Source organism: Rissa tridactyla, chromosome 7, assembly GCF_028500815.1.
Source record: "Rissa tridactyla isolate bRisTri1 chromosome 7, bRisTri1.patW.cur.20221130, whole genome shotgun sequence".
Taxonomy (NCBI): domain Eukaryota; kingdom Metazoa; phylum Chordata; class Aves; order Charadriiformes; family Laridae; genus Rissa; species Rissa tridactyla.
The window spans coordinates 23,329,906-23,343,459 of record NC_071472.1 but is presented as its reverse complement, the minus strand read 5'-3'; the positions used below and the strand labels follow the sequence as shown (position 1 = coordinate 23,343,459).

General features: G+C 41.7%; 1 protein-coding gene across 6 annotated transcripts in view; it reads right to left on the bottom strand.

Moving 5' to 3' along the window:
• Nucleotides 1–10,728, bottom strand: part of TRAF3IP1 (TRAF3 interacting protein 1) — a 44,681-nt gene extending 33,953 nt beyond the window's left edge. For 3 of the 6 annotated variants that reach the window (XR_008467785.1, XR_008467784.1, XM_054209603.1), the window contains exons 1-6: nt 10,548–10,719; nt 9,478–9,546; nt 5,024–5,185; nt 3,006–3,146; nt 2,368–2,838; nt 1,378–1,455 (exon numbers count right to left, since the gene is read on the bottom strand). Coding sequence is in view for 4 of the 6 variants with exons in the window: in XM_054209603.1 (XP_054065578.1) it covers nt 1,378–1,455; nt 2,368–2,838; nt 3,006–3,146; nt 5,024–5,185; nt 9,478–9,546; nt 10,548–10,670 (1,044 nt within the window). In the remaining 2 variants the exon portion in view is untranslated. Of the gene's footprint in view, nt 1–1,377; nt 1,456–2,367; nt 2,839–3,005; nt 3,147–5,023; nt 5,186–9,477; nt 9,547–10,547 lie in introns of all 6 variants that reach the window. The other 3 variants (XM_054209600.1, XM_054209602.1, XM_054209601.1) reach the window with 3 other exon arrangements.
• Between the last annotated feature and the right edge of the window lie 2,826 nt (nt 10,729–13,554).

Sequence of the window (13,554 nt, the reverse complement as noted above, 5' to 3'; positions counted from 1 at the left end):
TAAAGACATAAATTGTTTTCCTTTTTCTTTTTTTAATACACTTGTTTCACTGCCACGTGACTTAAATGGAGATTTAGTAGTTTAAATCAGGGTAAATCCCTGGAAATAAAGGCATTACCCTGCTGTGAAACTACTGTGAGGACAAGAAGATCAGCCCCAGTCCATTAGACGCACTTTCCAATTATTTCATGCTGGAATTTCCTCTAAATCCCTTTGCGCAGCTATCCCGCTCTAAAAATTCATTGGGAACATTTTCATTTCATTTCTCTCTTCCACAGCCTTAAGAAGATGACCATTTGTCATGCACTGGTCTAAAGCATGTGTTTTCATCACCTAAAACTTAAGTACCATCTACTGTTACGCAAGCAAGTAGACGAAAAGCATGTCATCTAGATTTAAGGTAATAAGCCCACATGCCTTGGAATCCCTCCCAAAAGCACTTAAGACGGGAAATGAAACTTTACTGCCCTAGTGTATTATTGTGGTGCCCAACAGCACTACGAGAGTTTGGGATGAGGCTCAGAATTTCCATTAGAGACCCAGTTTGCAGGAAGTTTAACTTGGCCATGAACACTTGCTTCAGGCTAAAAACTATTTTATAAGCTCTCCCTCCAAGTGCCAATAATTTAAAAAGTTTACTTGGATTTCAGTCAATGAACGGCTATAAATTTGTCATCTCATGCAGAAGACAGGATGATGTCAGTGGCCCATAGACTCTCAGAGACTCCTGTTAGACTTGGGATCCTGCCTATTTTTTCCTAGTCTGAGCTGCTTTAGGTTAATTTATTGAAGTCTCACTCTTTAAACATTTAGCCATATGGCTCCATAATTCCCCAGATTGCCTCAGGTCATCAGGAAGCAGCAGATGGAGACACAATGGTATCACAAGCAACAGCTACTGTTCAGAGGCAATCAGTGAGTTGCTATTCTGCCCTACCATCATCCAGCTGCAAAACACAGGCCCAGACACAACATTGGACTGATTTTCTTTCCAAAACAGTAACTTACATTGAAGTACCCCCCCAAAAAAAGCAGCAGCTTTCCAGGAAAGATTCAGAGGAATAAACAGAAAACTTTGAACAAATAAATATTTTTCTTGACGTACCCAACACATCAATACACAGAAATAAACCTGGAAAATTAAATAAACTGAGTAGACCTTCTTTTGTCCAAGCTCAGAGAAATTAAAAAAAAAAAAATACAAAAAAAACCCCAAAAACCAAAAAGCCAAACAGCCAGACAAGCATCTCTTTTACAGCCCTAAAACTTGTCATCTGCCTACCTTTCAATCCTGCATTCTTTTCATGCAGGCTCCCAAATCATTCTAAAATGCAACGCTTTCAATATTCAAGTCCCCAGATTGTCTATGCTACTAACCTCATTATCCGGCTGGCACTTGCTGTCTTTAGTTGGCCTCTGCATTTTCCTAAGTGTGGATTCCTCAGAATCTGCAGACTGAAAAGAAATTAATTGCTTTAGATTTAGTGTGCTGAGAAGTGAGCTACTTACCTGAATAACGTGAAAGGGGAAATTAGCATAGAGTAGAACTGAACATATTACAACAGTATTCTTATCCATCTACCTGCCCTCTTCACCTTGCCTCCCTGGCACAGGAGACTAACCAAGTAAAATCTACAGTTAAACGTTGTTCTCTCTGAGCGATACTAGGAAGGCAACAATTCTTAAGGCCAGCAGACAGGTACTGACAGAAGTGCCTTCTCACATCTAACAAAATTAAACTACTCCTTAACACAAGCACCTTTGACGTCCATTAATTCCAAATTTCTACCACAAACCAGCACGCAACAGAAAACAAGAACAGGAAATATTTAGAGGAGGAAGAGAGAAGATTAAAAGAACAGCAAAATGAAAGGCAGTGAAGAGATGGCTATTAAGGCAGTTTAGGCCTTTAGTCTGAGAAGGCCTGCAGTATGGGGAAACAGTGGATGTGTTCATTCTCAAAGACGCAAATAGGGCACCATTGCAAGAGGGAAATGATTTCATCTAGATAGCTTTCCCAACAGTTCTTTCAGGGGGAAAAAAAAAAAGAAAAGAAAAAAGATAATCATGCAGAGTTCAGAAAAGAAAGCACTTATTACGTGTTCAGGAAGCACAGTCCAACAAAGTCTTATGGCTCAAGTCAAGATATATCATGAGAGAGACATGAAGTTACACATACAGCCTCAATCACACTCTTACCAGAACAAATCCACACTAACACTTTCACTTCATGAGAGTAATTGCTGTTAAAGTAATTAATTGTTAAATGAGCAGAGAATACGAACACGCAAGGTCATTATAACAAATGTTCGGTCGCTACCACAGCATGCCAGAAGTTATTGCTCTCTGAAGTAACATTTCAATTACCTTTTTCTCTGCTTTATCCTTTCCATGTTCTTTTAAATGCTCCCCATCTTTTTCTCTGTCCCTTTGTCTATCCCTTTCCCGATCTTTTCCTCTATCTCTGTCTTTCTCTCGGTCTCTGTCCCTAGCCTTATCTTTGTCTCTTCCTTTCAGTCTGTCTTTTTCTCTTCCTCCTTCATTTTTTTTCTCTCTTTCCTGTCCTTTATCACGCTTGAGATCATCTTCTCGTTCTATGTCTCCGTTTCCCTTATTTTTTTCTGTTTCTTTTCCTTGCTTGGTTGTTCTGCTTTTGTTTCTTTCCCTTTCTTGTTTTTCTCCTTCCTTAAAGGTGTCTCTTTCAGGGTCTCTATGCCTGTCTTCATTATTCTTCTGTTTATCACTTTCCTTTTCTCTTTCTTCACTCTTGTTCAAATCTCCTTTGGGTTTTCTGTCTCTGCTTGAGCTTCTGTCTTTAATTTCAGTTTCTCCTCTACCCTAAAAAGAAATTAAAAACTGAAAATTAATTCCAATACTTGGCAACTCTATCACACAGTTACCTTCCACAGACAAAAATGCAAGCTAAAAAAAAAAACCCAACCCAAACCAACCCAAACCATAGAAAGCAGGAGTCTCTGTACCCCACAAAAGTTGCAAATACCTACCTCTTTATCTCTATGGCTTTTTTGTTCCTCTGGTTTGGCTTCTCTGCTTTCTTTATCTCGAGATTTAGAGGATGGAGGCTTCCCTTTAACATCAGCCTTTTCCCCAGCTAAGATCCTTTTCACAGCAACATCACTGGACAGCTGCAAGGAACAGAAAAACATCACTGAAATGAGTAAATTATTTTATTAAATATCTTCTTCCTTCCAAACTCTGTAATCAACATGACCTGGGTTTTTTGGAGGAGGATTGGTTAGGGTTTTTTTAATAAAGCTTTTATTTTTGCTCTTTTGGAAACATCCTTTCAGAGAAATAATAATGTGCTTTTATGTCAAACACCTCCTTGTAATTCTTGTAATAATTTCATTATATGTGCCAGAGCTACAAAAATATATGGTACTTTTTATGTATTATAACACAATAGCAATTCTCATTGCAACAACTGAAATATTTTTCAAAGTGGTAAGGTAAATGACTATCAAATCCTTATACTACGAGTGCTAGATTGGTTAAACGCTCTTAAAACCACATTATGTTGTATTTGCATCCACTCTTAGGCCACTCCACTTTCACCTAATACTTGCTCAATCAGCAACAGTCTCTAAAGAAAGGAAAGCTACATTAAGAATGAGTTTCAATAAGCTGCAGTTATGCTGTTCAAAAAGCTTCTGCATCTAGTTCATTTGTTAAAACCACAAGCAATTATTAATTAGATCACTTACATAGTAAGTTATCGACATGTTTTCCTGTCCAAGTGGCAAAGAAAAAAATCATCACATTGTCAGGGAATTCTTCCTGAAACAGGAACAGCTTTTAGATCCCTAAAACTGATATTGCCCTGGGGGTTGACTGCTGATTCTCTCTTGGTTTGTAAATGCAAAACTATGAATTTTTGTGGGTTTTCACATTTGGACACAAACTTCTGTACATTAACAACACTTACCTGAACTACCTGACTCCAAGCAGTGTGCTCAGCTCAGCACTAAAAGTATCAAGCTAGAGACTGAAGGAAATCTTTTCCACAATGCACATCAGGCGTAACAAAAGCCAAGGGGCTAATTATCTTAGCTCAAATAGGTAGACTATATCTTCTGGGTATTAAATCTCATCACAACATCCTACAAAGCTGTTTCATCAAGCACATTTTCTAACTTATCCAGTATCTGTGCATATGTTTATCAGCTTCCCCCTTCCTGATCTCAAGCAATTCGTAAGGAAGAAGCTCATAGCACTCAGCTACTTCAAACAAAATAACATAAATTTAAATGAGCAGATTATCAGACAAAAGATAATCCGAACTAGACTTCCAGACAGCCTATAAACACTGCAGTATTTCACAGTTAAATATACACAATTTCTGCACATTCATTAATTTAAGGGTTTTAGATAATACCTTTGTAATTCAAAAATCTCTGTAACACCTATAAGCAAAGATTTCCCATTGCTTTTAACGAAACAATTACCTTAAGAATGCAACAATGATTTTAAGAACTGCCCCTGCAGTTATTTTTAACAGGTTATCAACTTTCTCCTTTCCCTCACTTCCATATTCAAACAAGTTTAAAAAAACAAAACAAAACAAAAGAACTCCACGCACATTGGAAAACTGACTTTCATTACAGAATTAGAGATTTAACTGAAATTTTAGAGGAGATAAAGTCAAAGTTGGGAGCATCTGTTCATATAATTAATGTGTCTGCATCCAAAGTTTTTAAAAGTTCTGAAGCTTCACATTCTTCTTCAAACCGAATAGATGTTATTAAATGACCAATGAATAAGGTGAAAAATAAAAACCAGCATATGTTAAAAGCACTAAAATATCCAGAACATATTTGCCTGGGGACCTGACTCAAACTCTGCTAAGAATCATATACTATCTCTCTGTTGTTATTATTATAAGTGGTGACCCAAGATTTATCTTGTGTAATTAAAAATAGCAGATGAGTGTGAATAAAGTCTGTTGCAAGTAAGCTCTGATAATATATCTCCATGTATATAAAATACATATGTGACATCATACCTTATTTAAGCAGCACTTCCCAATTGCTTGAAGAAATTCATTGGTTTTTTCAGGTTCATGTCCAGCCACGACACGTGCTGGTTTTACTGACAGCGGCTCTCCTGTTACCATTACAACGGCATCAATTGCCTTCTGAAGGAAGCTGATTTTGGCATCTTTATCCTGGTAAAAGAGCAATTAAGAAATAATACTGAGAAGCCAAAATAATTCCACACACCACTAGACTAGAAAAACTCTGATGGGAGGAAGAGTTGCAGAAGGCAGCCATACAACAAGAGCAGCACATGGTTTGTAAGGCCAGGAAAGAAGGCTGCCCCTGATTTATAGTTATTTATTTCTGATTAAGAAATGACAGCTTTCATAACAGATGAACACTGAACTGGAATGACCAAAGCGAAAGTATAACTTTGTCTTTTTAATATGTTTATCATTTAGGTCCAGTGCATTTTAAGATTGCTGTAAGACCCTTGGCACTCTATTTTCAAGCATTACATGTTAAAGAAGATGAAGTTTTGTTTAAGAAATGATTGCAATTATTACCAAAAGAATCACTAGAGTTATAACAGGACCGTTACACTAGATATTCAGGGCAAGAATTGTCCTTCAGAGCAATATTTTCCAGCACAGAGTGTCACAAAGTTATGGGACTTATGAGAGTCTAAACTGAGGGACTTACATACTCGTACACATACTTCACAAACCAGACTTAACAGTGAGTAAAGAAAACATACAAAAGATGGTGGGAAAGGGATACAGGCACGTATTTTTATCTCAACAATTACCAGATGTGTTTTAGTTTTATAATTATACTTCACAAACAACTTTCCCCAAGTGCCCTTCAGTAGAGATGATGGCTTTTGGTGATTATGCAAAACTATAAGAAAAAAAGAAAGACAAAATAAACCAATCCCCACCAAGTAAAATTTTATTGGAGGGTTCCTGGCCCAGAGAATGAAATCATGGTGTGAAGTCTCTGCAGCTGCAGAATACTCAGGGGGTGGGGAAAAAAAAGGTTTTATTAATAAAACATAATAAATTTCAAGGAATATTTATCAGGCCCAGCACAGAAGTCTACTCACTCATCCTTTACGGTTATAAGTGTAGATAAGAAAGTATTTAACTAGCCTGTTCAAAAGTAAGCCCATGTAAGAAGAATTCTCTATGCGTGTTTTAATAAGCATTGGTTCAAAAGATTATAAACTACAGCATTCAAACTGATAACTGAAAAGTGGACCACTGCCATTTCAATTAATTCAGGAAAGGAGCAGATGTAATTATCTGGTAAAACACCCGATTTTGCACTGCACTTACTGTCTGGGTATCTCAGGTGCACATATCCAGAATGACCTGGATCTAATTTGACAGGCATACTGATACAGAGGAAAGCAACAGAAGCCAGGATTTCCTCAGCTGAGCATGGCTAACACTCTTTACAGGCAATCGGGGAGCACTGTCTAGTCCTGTGGCACTGGAGCTTAAGAGAGCTGTTCATGTGTTATTTCAAATCCCAGAGCCACTCTCCATGAACAAGAACTGGGTTCTGCTGCAAGCACGTAAATGGTAGTTAAACGCGTGGGAAGACAGTCTCCAGAGTCAGGGTACTTCCCGTCTTTGACTCTTCCGAAAGGACTAAAACAAACAACTTCCACATAGCTGGGATTTTCAGATTGTCTCCATTAACATCAGGAACACTTCACCCTCACCAGCGCTTCCTGCATTCACAAATAAAAAAGGAAAGGAAGGAAACACTGCAACTATTAAAATAGTTGTCCATCCTTCCAAGGATGTATACAATCTGTTAATTTAGGGAAGGAGAAAGGACACTTTTCTAAATTAAACAAGTTTTCAAATAAAGATCAAAAATTTTCTCCTACATCCTTGTCATTTTCAGCAGTTAGGTTATCAGTGTGTTCTGTCCATATAAAAAATCCTCATGAACCCAATGAGAAATCTACAGCTCCTTCCTGCATCAGTAAATAAAAGTTCTATCAAAATAGAAACAAACATCTGAAACAGTGCTGAGAGCTTAAGAAAATATTTTTATTGGGTAGCTTTCAAACAAAGATATCTCCACTATTCCAAGTGATAAGACTTTATACGTACAAAAATATGGAGACTTTTCTGTGTGTATATATAAAGCTGATGTGGAAGATTAAAAGAGCAAGTCTGATATCCAGTCTTTCCATTTATAAGAGAACAACTTTTTACTAGACCTAACAAGACAAACCTTTCTGATAAACATGCAGACAGCAATACCATCCGACGTACCTGTCCTCATGCTTTTTATTTCCCTTCCATCTCTCTTTCCTTGATTGCTTTGACTGTACATCTCTGGCACAAACTAGAACTCAGCAAGATAAACATGCATGCTCTGCGGGCCGGATTTGGCTCGTCGGAAGCTTCTAGCCTGCCTCCCACCTCTTTCTATACAGAAGGAGGGGACCAGCTATCCATGCAATATGTGTTATCCCAACAGTGGAGACATAAAAGGTAGCACAGAAGAAACGGCGAGTACTTTAGGACCCCACTGCTATGTCCCCGGTGGGAGAGGCGAGTTGAAACTGGAAATTAAGATGGTTGCTGCATGTACGCGTGCACAATGCTGTGTAGCACGTAAGGGGATGTCCAGAGCAGAAGCCAGCCCCAGCCACCACAGAGGTTGGACCATGAGCTTTGGGCTTTACTAATTTCAGTCTATGCACCTCATGATCTGCAACAGCACAGCCAGCTTGCAAAGAGCACCTGTCCATTTTTCCCAGTCCACAGCAAGCAGACTGTGGACTACAGCACTGGGATTATTTCACAGTGGGTACAAACCTTTTATTTTTTCTGAAAGCATCCTGCCCGTTCCAAGTCTGTGCATCTACTGCCAAATCATTACACCAGATGAGCATCATTACCTAGTGCTACATAAAGCAGATCACCATCACACAGAAATATATACAGCTATTCACAATGTGTACTCTGGCTGCTGCTCTCAGACTCTGTGGGTCATTTTGGTCTCCGCATAAAGATTACTCTCCTGTTTTTGTACAACTCCAACAGAAATCACAATAAGGAAGCATCCTGGGAGAGCCAAGTCTTTCTCCTGACCAGTGTTTTGGAAAGAACACAAGCTAAAGACATTTTCCCTCATACTACAGCCTTTTGATCTCCTCTGCCTGAACTCTTGAAAACCATTATCTCATGGACTGTGAAAGAAATTCTCAGAGGGGTACTCAAGATCGGTGCAACTTCACAGCTATCACAGTATGTAGACACAAAGAAAGACCTACTCAGGAGTTGCTAGGAAATCTGCTTTTTCAATCCACAAATAAAATGCACTGTGCTCTCCAAAGATGAGGCAGCATGTGCTAAGCTGCTCTTCATCACAGAACCTATTGACAAGCTTCAACAGGGAAAGTACCAACAAAAACAATCAACCCATTGTATAACTAATTTAGTTTCGAGTTATCCTGACAACAATAAGAACAGTCACAGAAATAAACATACATATCAGACAGATAATTAGCTGCAAGAAGTGCATAAAACCTCCATATAACTGGCTGCATGGATGACAAGCCGGGCTCACAGACCTCATACTTTCAGTTGCTATGTTAAACAATCACCAACAGATGTAGCTGTCTAACTAGCAACATACAAACACTGCGTTATTTGCCATGAATAAGCGACCAAAGTTTCCAGTCAAGTCGGTAGTTGGAGAAGTGAGCATCCCTGGCTCAGCAGAGGTGCACAGTAGAAGAGCAGCAAACAGAGACTAAAGTCACCCTTGTGCTTAAGAAAAGCATTTTTCAGTAATAACATTAACCTCCTCTTTCAGTAATTAGCCATTTGTATACTGTAGTAAAACTATTGTGAAATGCATATACTAGACAAATGCCTGGGATATTAAGCAAGAACATTTACTGTATATATGTATACAGTATATATATCTGTACATGTGTATACACACTCATATATAAAACCATAAATATGAAACCATACATTCCACTGAGAGATAACAAAACTCTTTAAATAACTATGTGTGGATTTCCAGTGTCTGTGATTTTTTATCAATGCCTAACTACTACTTCAAGGAAACCCTGATACATAATGATTTTTTTCATCTGTAATACAACAGTATTTTGTAAACCAAGATCTGGTCATACATTAACGCTCACTGTTTTGAGATTTCTGCAGAAATAGTTCTCTGCAGACAACAGCTTATTTGTGTCACATCCACAAGTGCAACCTATAGGTATTCACCTCATGCATTGCATAACATAACCAAATTTATATATATATATACACACACTTATATATATAACCAACCAGGCAATAGCTTTTACAATTTCTTCTCACAAAACTAAAGACAGGTACTTGACATTGAACACAGAAAAGACCAAAGTACCCTGTAGCAAGTTTCAAAGAATACTAACATTAAAGCTAAATAAGTAAGGAAGTTTCATACCCACCTTAACATTATCTGATTTCAATTCAAAATCCGTGTAAAGTCCTTTCATAAAACCTGTCACTCTAATTACCTTCAAAACAGAAGAAACGGAGTAAGTTAAGAACACCTGAAGGCCTCTGTTCAATAAAGCTTGTGTGGCAATAGGAAATATATTGGCCTTATTTGCTTTCAGAGATGATACCTCATTTAGAAGTATTTCTAGAGCGGGTTTGGAGGTCTGCTGTGTCTCTGAACATGCTCTGGAACAACAAGATTTAATCCTTGCTTATGGCTCAGGCCTCCCTTCCTATTTAATTCCATCTTTAACCTTGATGCTTGGTGAATCCAGGAGACTCACAGGGTAAACAATAGCATATGCATTTTAAATGCGGTTCTGTATTATTCCTGTGTTGATTTCTTTACACATGACTATATATAAAAGCAGCAGATCAGCCAATATAAAAATTAAGACTTTGTTGGTTTGTTTTTTTGTAAATGGAGGGTGGAAAACAACCTACTAGCAGGTTTCACGAACGATCAAAGGCACAGAAAACTGAGGAAAAGAGTCAGGCCCCTCATCTGGCCATAACCACCACCAGCCACCCTGAAACCCCTGAGATTTACTCACTACCCCAAACCCTCCGAGATTTACTTGCTACCCGGAGCGTAACCCCCCCAGCAGCAACCTGCGTGCACAATCCAGCCCTGGGCAGGCCCCGGAAAGGCGACAGGGTCCCCCCTCCCTAGGGAGGGAGAACTCAGAGGGTGACGGGGTCCCCCCCCTCCATGGGGAGGGAGTGCTCAGGGCCCCGGGTGTTCCCCCTCCCTGGGGAGGGAGCGCTCAGGGGGTGACAGGGTCCCCCCACCCCGGGGATGGGGCGCTCAGCGCCCCGGGTGTCCCCCCTCTCTATGGATGGAGGACTCGGGGGGTGACAGGGTCCCCCCTCCCCAGGGATGGAGCGCTCAGGACGCCGGTGTCCCCCCGGCCCCGCGGCGGCCACACCCCCGCCCGCCAGGGGGCGCCCGAGCCCGCAGGGAGGCCCTGTTGCCTAGCAACAGCGGAGCGGGCCCACAGGCCGCTTCCCGGCCCACCTCGGTGATCACGTCGTGCAGGTAGCGGAAGGGCGGCTTACTCAGCAGCCGGTCCGTCAGCGGCGGCTTACGGATCACTCGGCCCAAGGACTCCTGCGTCCGACGCACCACCGCCTCGTTCATAGCGGCGGCGGGACCGCGCCGCCGCCGCCACCGGCGGCTCTGAGCATTCCCGGCCTGCCCCGCGGCGCACGGCGCGCCACTGCGCAGGCGCACAGCCGGGGCGGGCGGTTGCTAGGCACAACGCGGCCCTAGCAACCGGCCGGGCGGCCCGGTCGGGCCCTGCCCTCCCTCGCCCTGGGCCTGAGGGAGGAGCCGTGGAATAATAGAATTATAGAAAGATTAGAGGTGGAAGAGACCTTAAAGACCATCTAGTTCGAAGCCCTCTGCCATAGGCAAACTCCTTTTTTTTTTTTTTTAACGTGTAGAAAGTGAAATGAGAAGGAGGGTGGGTTTTGTCACTTTTGTGCATGTCCCTAGTCCATCTCTCCCTCTCCAACAAAGAATAAAAAGAAAACACAAACAACACAAAACAAAAAAGAAGTAACTCAACAGTGCAACGTAACAAAACAAATAGCATTCCAAAAGTTTGGCAAGTGATGAGTTCACCTGTGATTAAGTGATTTTTAGGCAGTCTGTAACAAAATGCTGCTTTGCAATAATAGCAGAAAGGCAACAAATTCTTAAATCAAGAAAGTATACATTCTTGATGAAGTCTATTAGTTTCTTTCTACTAACTCTCTACCCCCACACACCTGATTCCCTGGCATCAGCCCCACAACCTCTCATCCCGCACACCTAGTCACACCCCAGCCCCTTAGCTGAATACTCAGTGCTCCGAAACTTCGATTGTATCTTTTGGGTCGGGTTTTTGTTTTGTTTGTCTGTTTTTTTCTTGAAATAAAGAACTACAAAAAGTAAGAGTAAGGGATGGGGGAGAAGGAGCCAACGTCAGCCCAGGTCACGCTCCCTAGGAAAGCCAGGCCACGGCCGTTAAGGAACAGCACAGGACTCCCAGTACCATCCTCATCTCCTGCGGGCCCATTCCCACCAGCCAGCATACGACACCCTCCCTGCAACCCCCTGCATCCTCACCGACAAGCAAAAACCTGACCTCCACGTCGCTGCCAATCTTCCTGACCGGGTTTCTGAACCTGAGAACGAAAATTCTGCTTTTTCTGCTTGGCCGGTCGTGACTGTTAAATGTTTGAAAGCTGAACTTCAACAGGGCCACATGGCGGCTGTGCTGTCATGCTTGGACTTGCAGTTCCAGCTTGCCTGTCTTGCTATACAACTTTGGAAGAATGAATCGGATTTGGGAACAAAGAGAGACACGTTACTGTGCGAGCTGAAACAGGCAGGATGCAGGAACAACACCACCACCACAGATGAAAGCCAAAGAACAAATTTAATCTCGATGCCTCACGGACTAGGGGATCTCCAAATGAGCCTGGGCAGAGGCACCACTGAGCAAAGGTGTCCTTGACAGCGAAAGAGTCCTCATTAGAGAGAGAGACAGACAGAACCTGCTGTTCTCACCTGTATATCAGGGATTCAAGCAGGTGTAGTTTTCCACTGTGCTTTGATCTTCTACAGCAAGGCAGGGATGTTCATTAAGGTGCCTCTGAGTCCATCACAGGCCTATGTTATCTAAGTGCAGATGTTCTACTTGTTAAGCACATAAGACTAAACAATGGTTAGCGTGATATGTGTTTTCCAGCACAATGCAAGTCACTTGAGGATATTTACAATCCTCCTTGCCAATCTTCCGTTACTTTCCCACAGTTACCAAAGCTCATTTAACTGGTATTAGTTCAGACAAGGAAAGAGGTTATTTTTTTCAGCAGAGGAAGAGAAGTGGACGGCTACCACACTGACAGGGTAATTACACCTGGGCTCCTGAGAACGGGTGGTTGCAGGGAAGCGATTTCTGTCTTCCCCCAGCCCAGCACACTGGTGGGTTGATGAAATTCCCAGACAGGCTGTGACTATCGGATCTGGTGAGCCTGGGAAGAAGAGGAGGTGTTGACAGCTTCTACATGCAAGGGCATCAGAAGAAGTCTCAGAGGAGGCAAGATAACTGGGAAGAAGCTGCTCTAGGGAAGAGGGTTGTTTATTTTGGAATCATGTGGTTTATCTGGATTTCTGCCACAGGCGTCTGAGATGCCTGAGGAATCTCAGGGGTTTTGTTAAATTTGGCCTTTGGCACACTTATTTTGCTGAAGAGGTAGTACCCCGAGGAAGCACCGCTCAATTTAACTGAAGAGTCAAAAGCTAGCAACCCATGAAGTCTCCATGAATCCCTGTGGACCTAAAGGGAGGCATTGGAATTGAAAGAAGTACCCTAAGACCATAAAACAGATAGCTTTAAGTTTAGTCTGGAGACCTAGTCTTTTTGAGGACCTTGGACGAGAATTGTTCAAACCAGAGAGCTCAGCCATCACCCTGTCTCCATTCTGTTGTTTTATAGTGTGGCTTTGAAGTTACAGGTATCCTGCAGGCGTGGAGAGTCAGACACTGAGAAAATCATCTTTGTAGCCTCATATTCACTGATTCACAGGGACTGCAACATGCCTTTAGTGGCACATTTTCAGAACCTTAGAAGTGCAATAGTTTACAGCATTAGAAAGCTCAAATCATCTTCTGTCTCACAAGAGCATCTGCTACCATACGTTTTACACGCTTTCCTCTTACTCTTACAAGGCCTCCTGCCCAAGAGTGTATCAGACCCCTCACTACCACTTGATAACCTCCTAGGATATTGAGAGCAAAGTGAGGTTTGTCAGGGAAGCCTGTACCCACCATTTCCTAGGAAACTTCTCTAAGTATTCGTTCCCCCAAATGCAAATAGCATGAATTGTGCAGAGAACTCCTACACTCTGTAGTGCGGGGCTGCAGACAGCCAAATAAAGCCAAGGCATAGGCTTTCATGACCTGTTCGGCCACCGGGAAGGAAATATGTCTATACATCAGCACTTCAGTTTCTCAAGGACTAAACGTCTTTTGC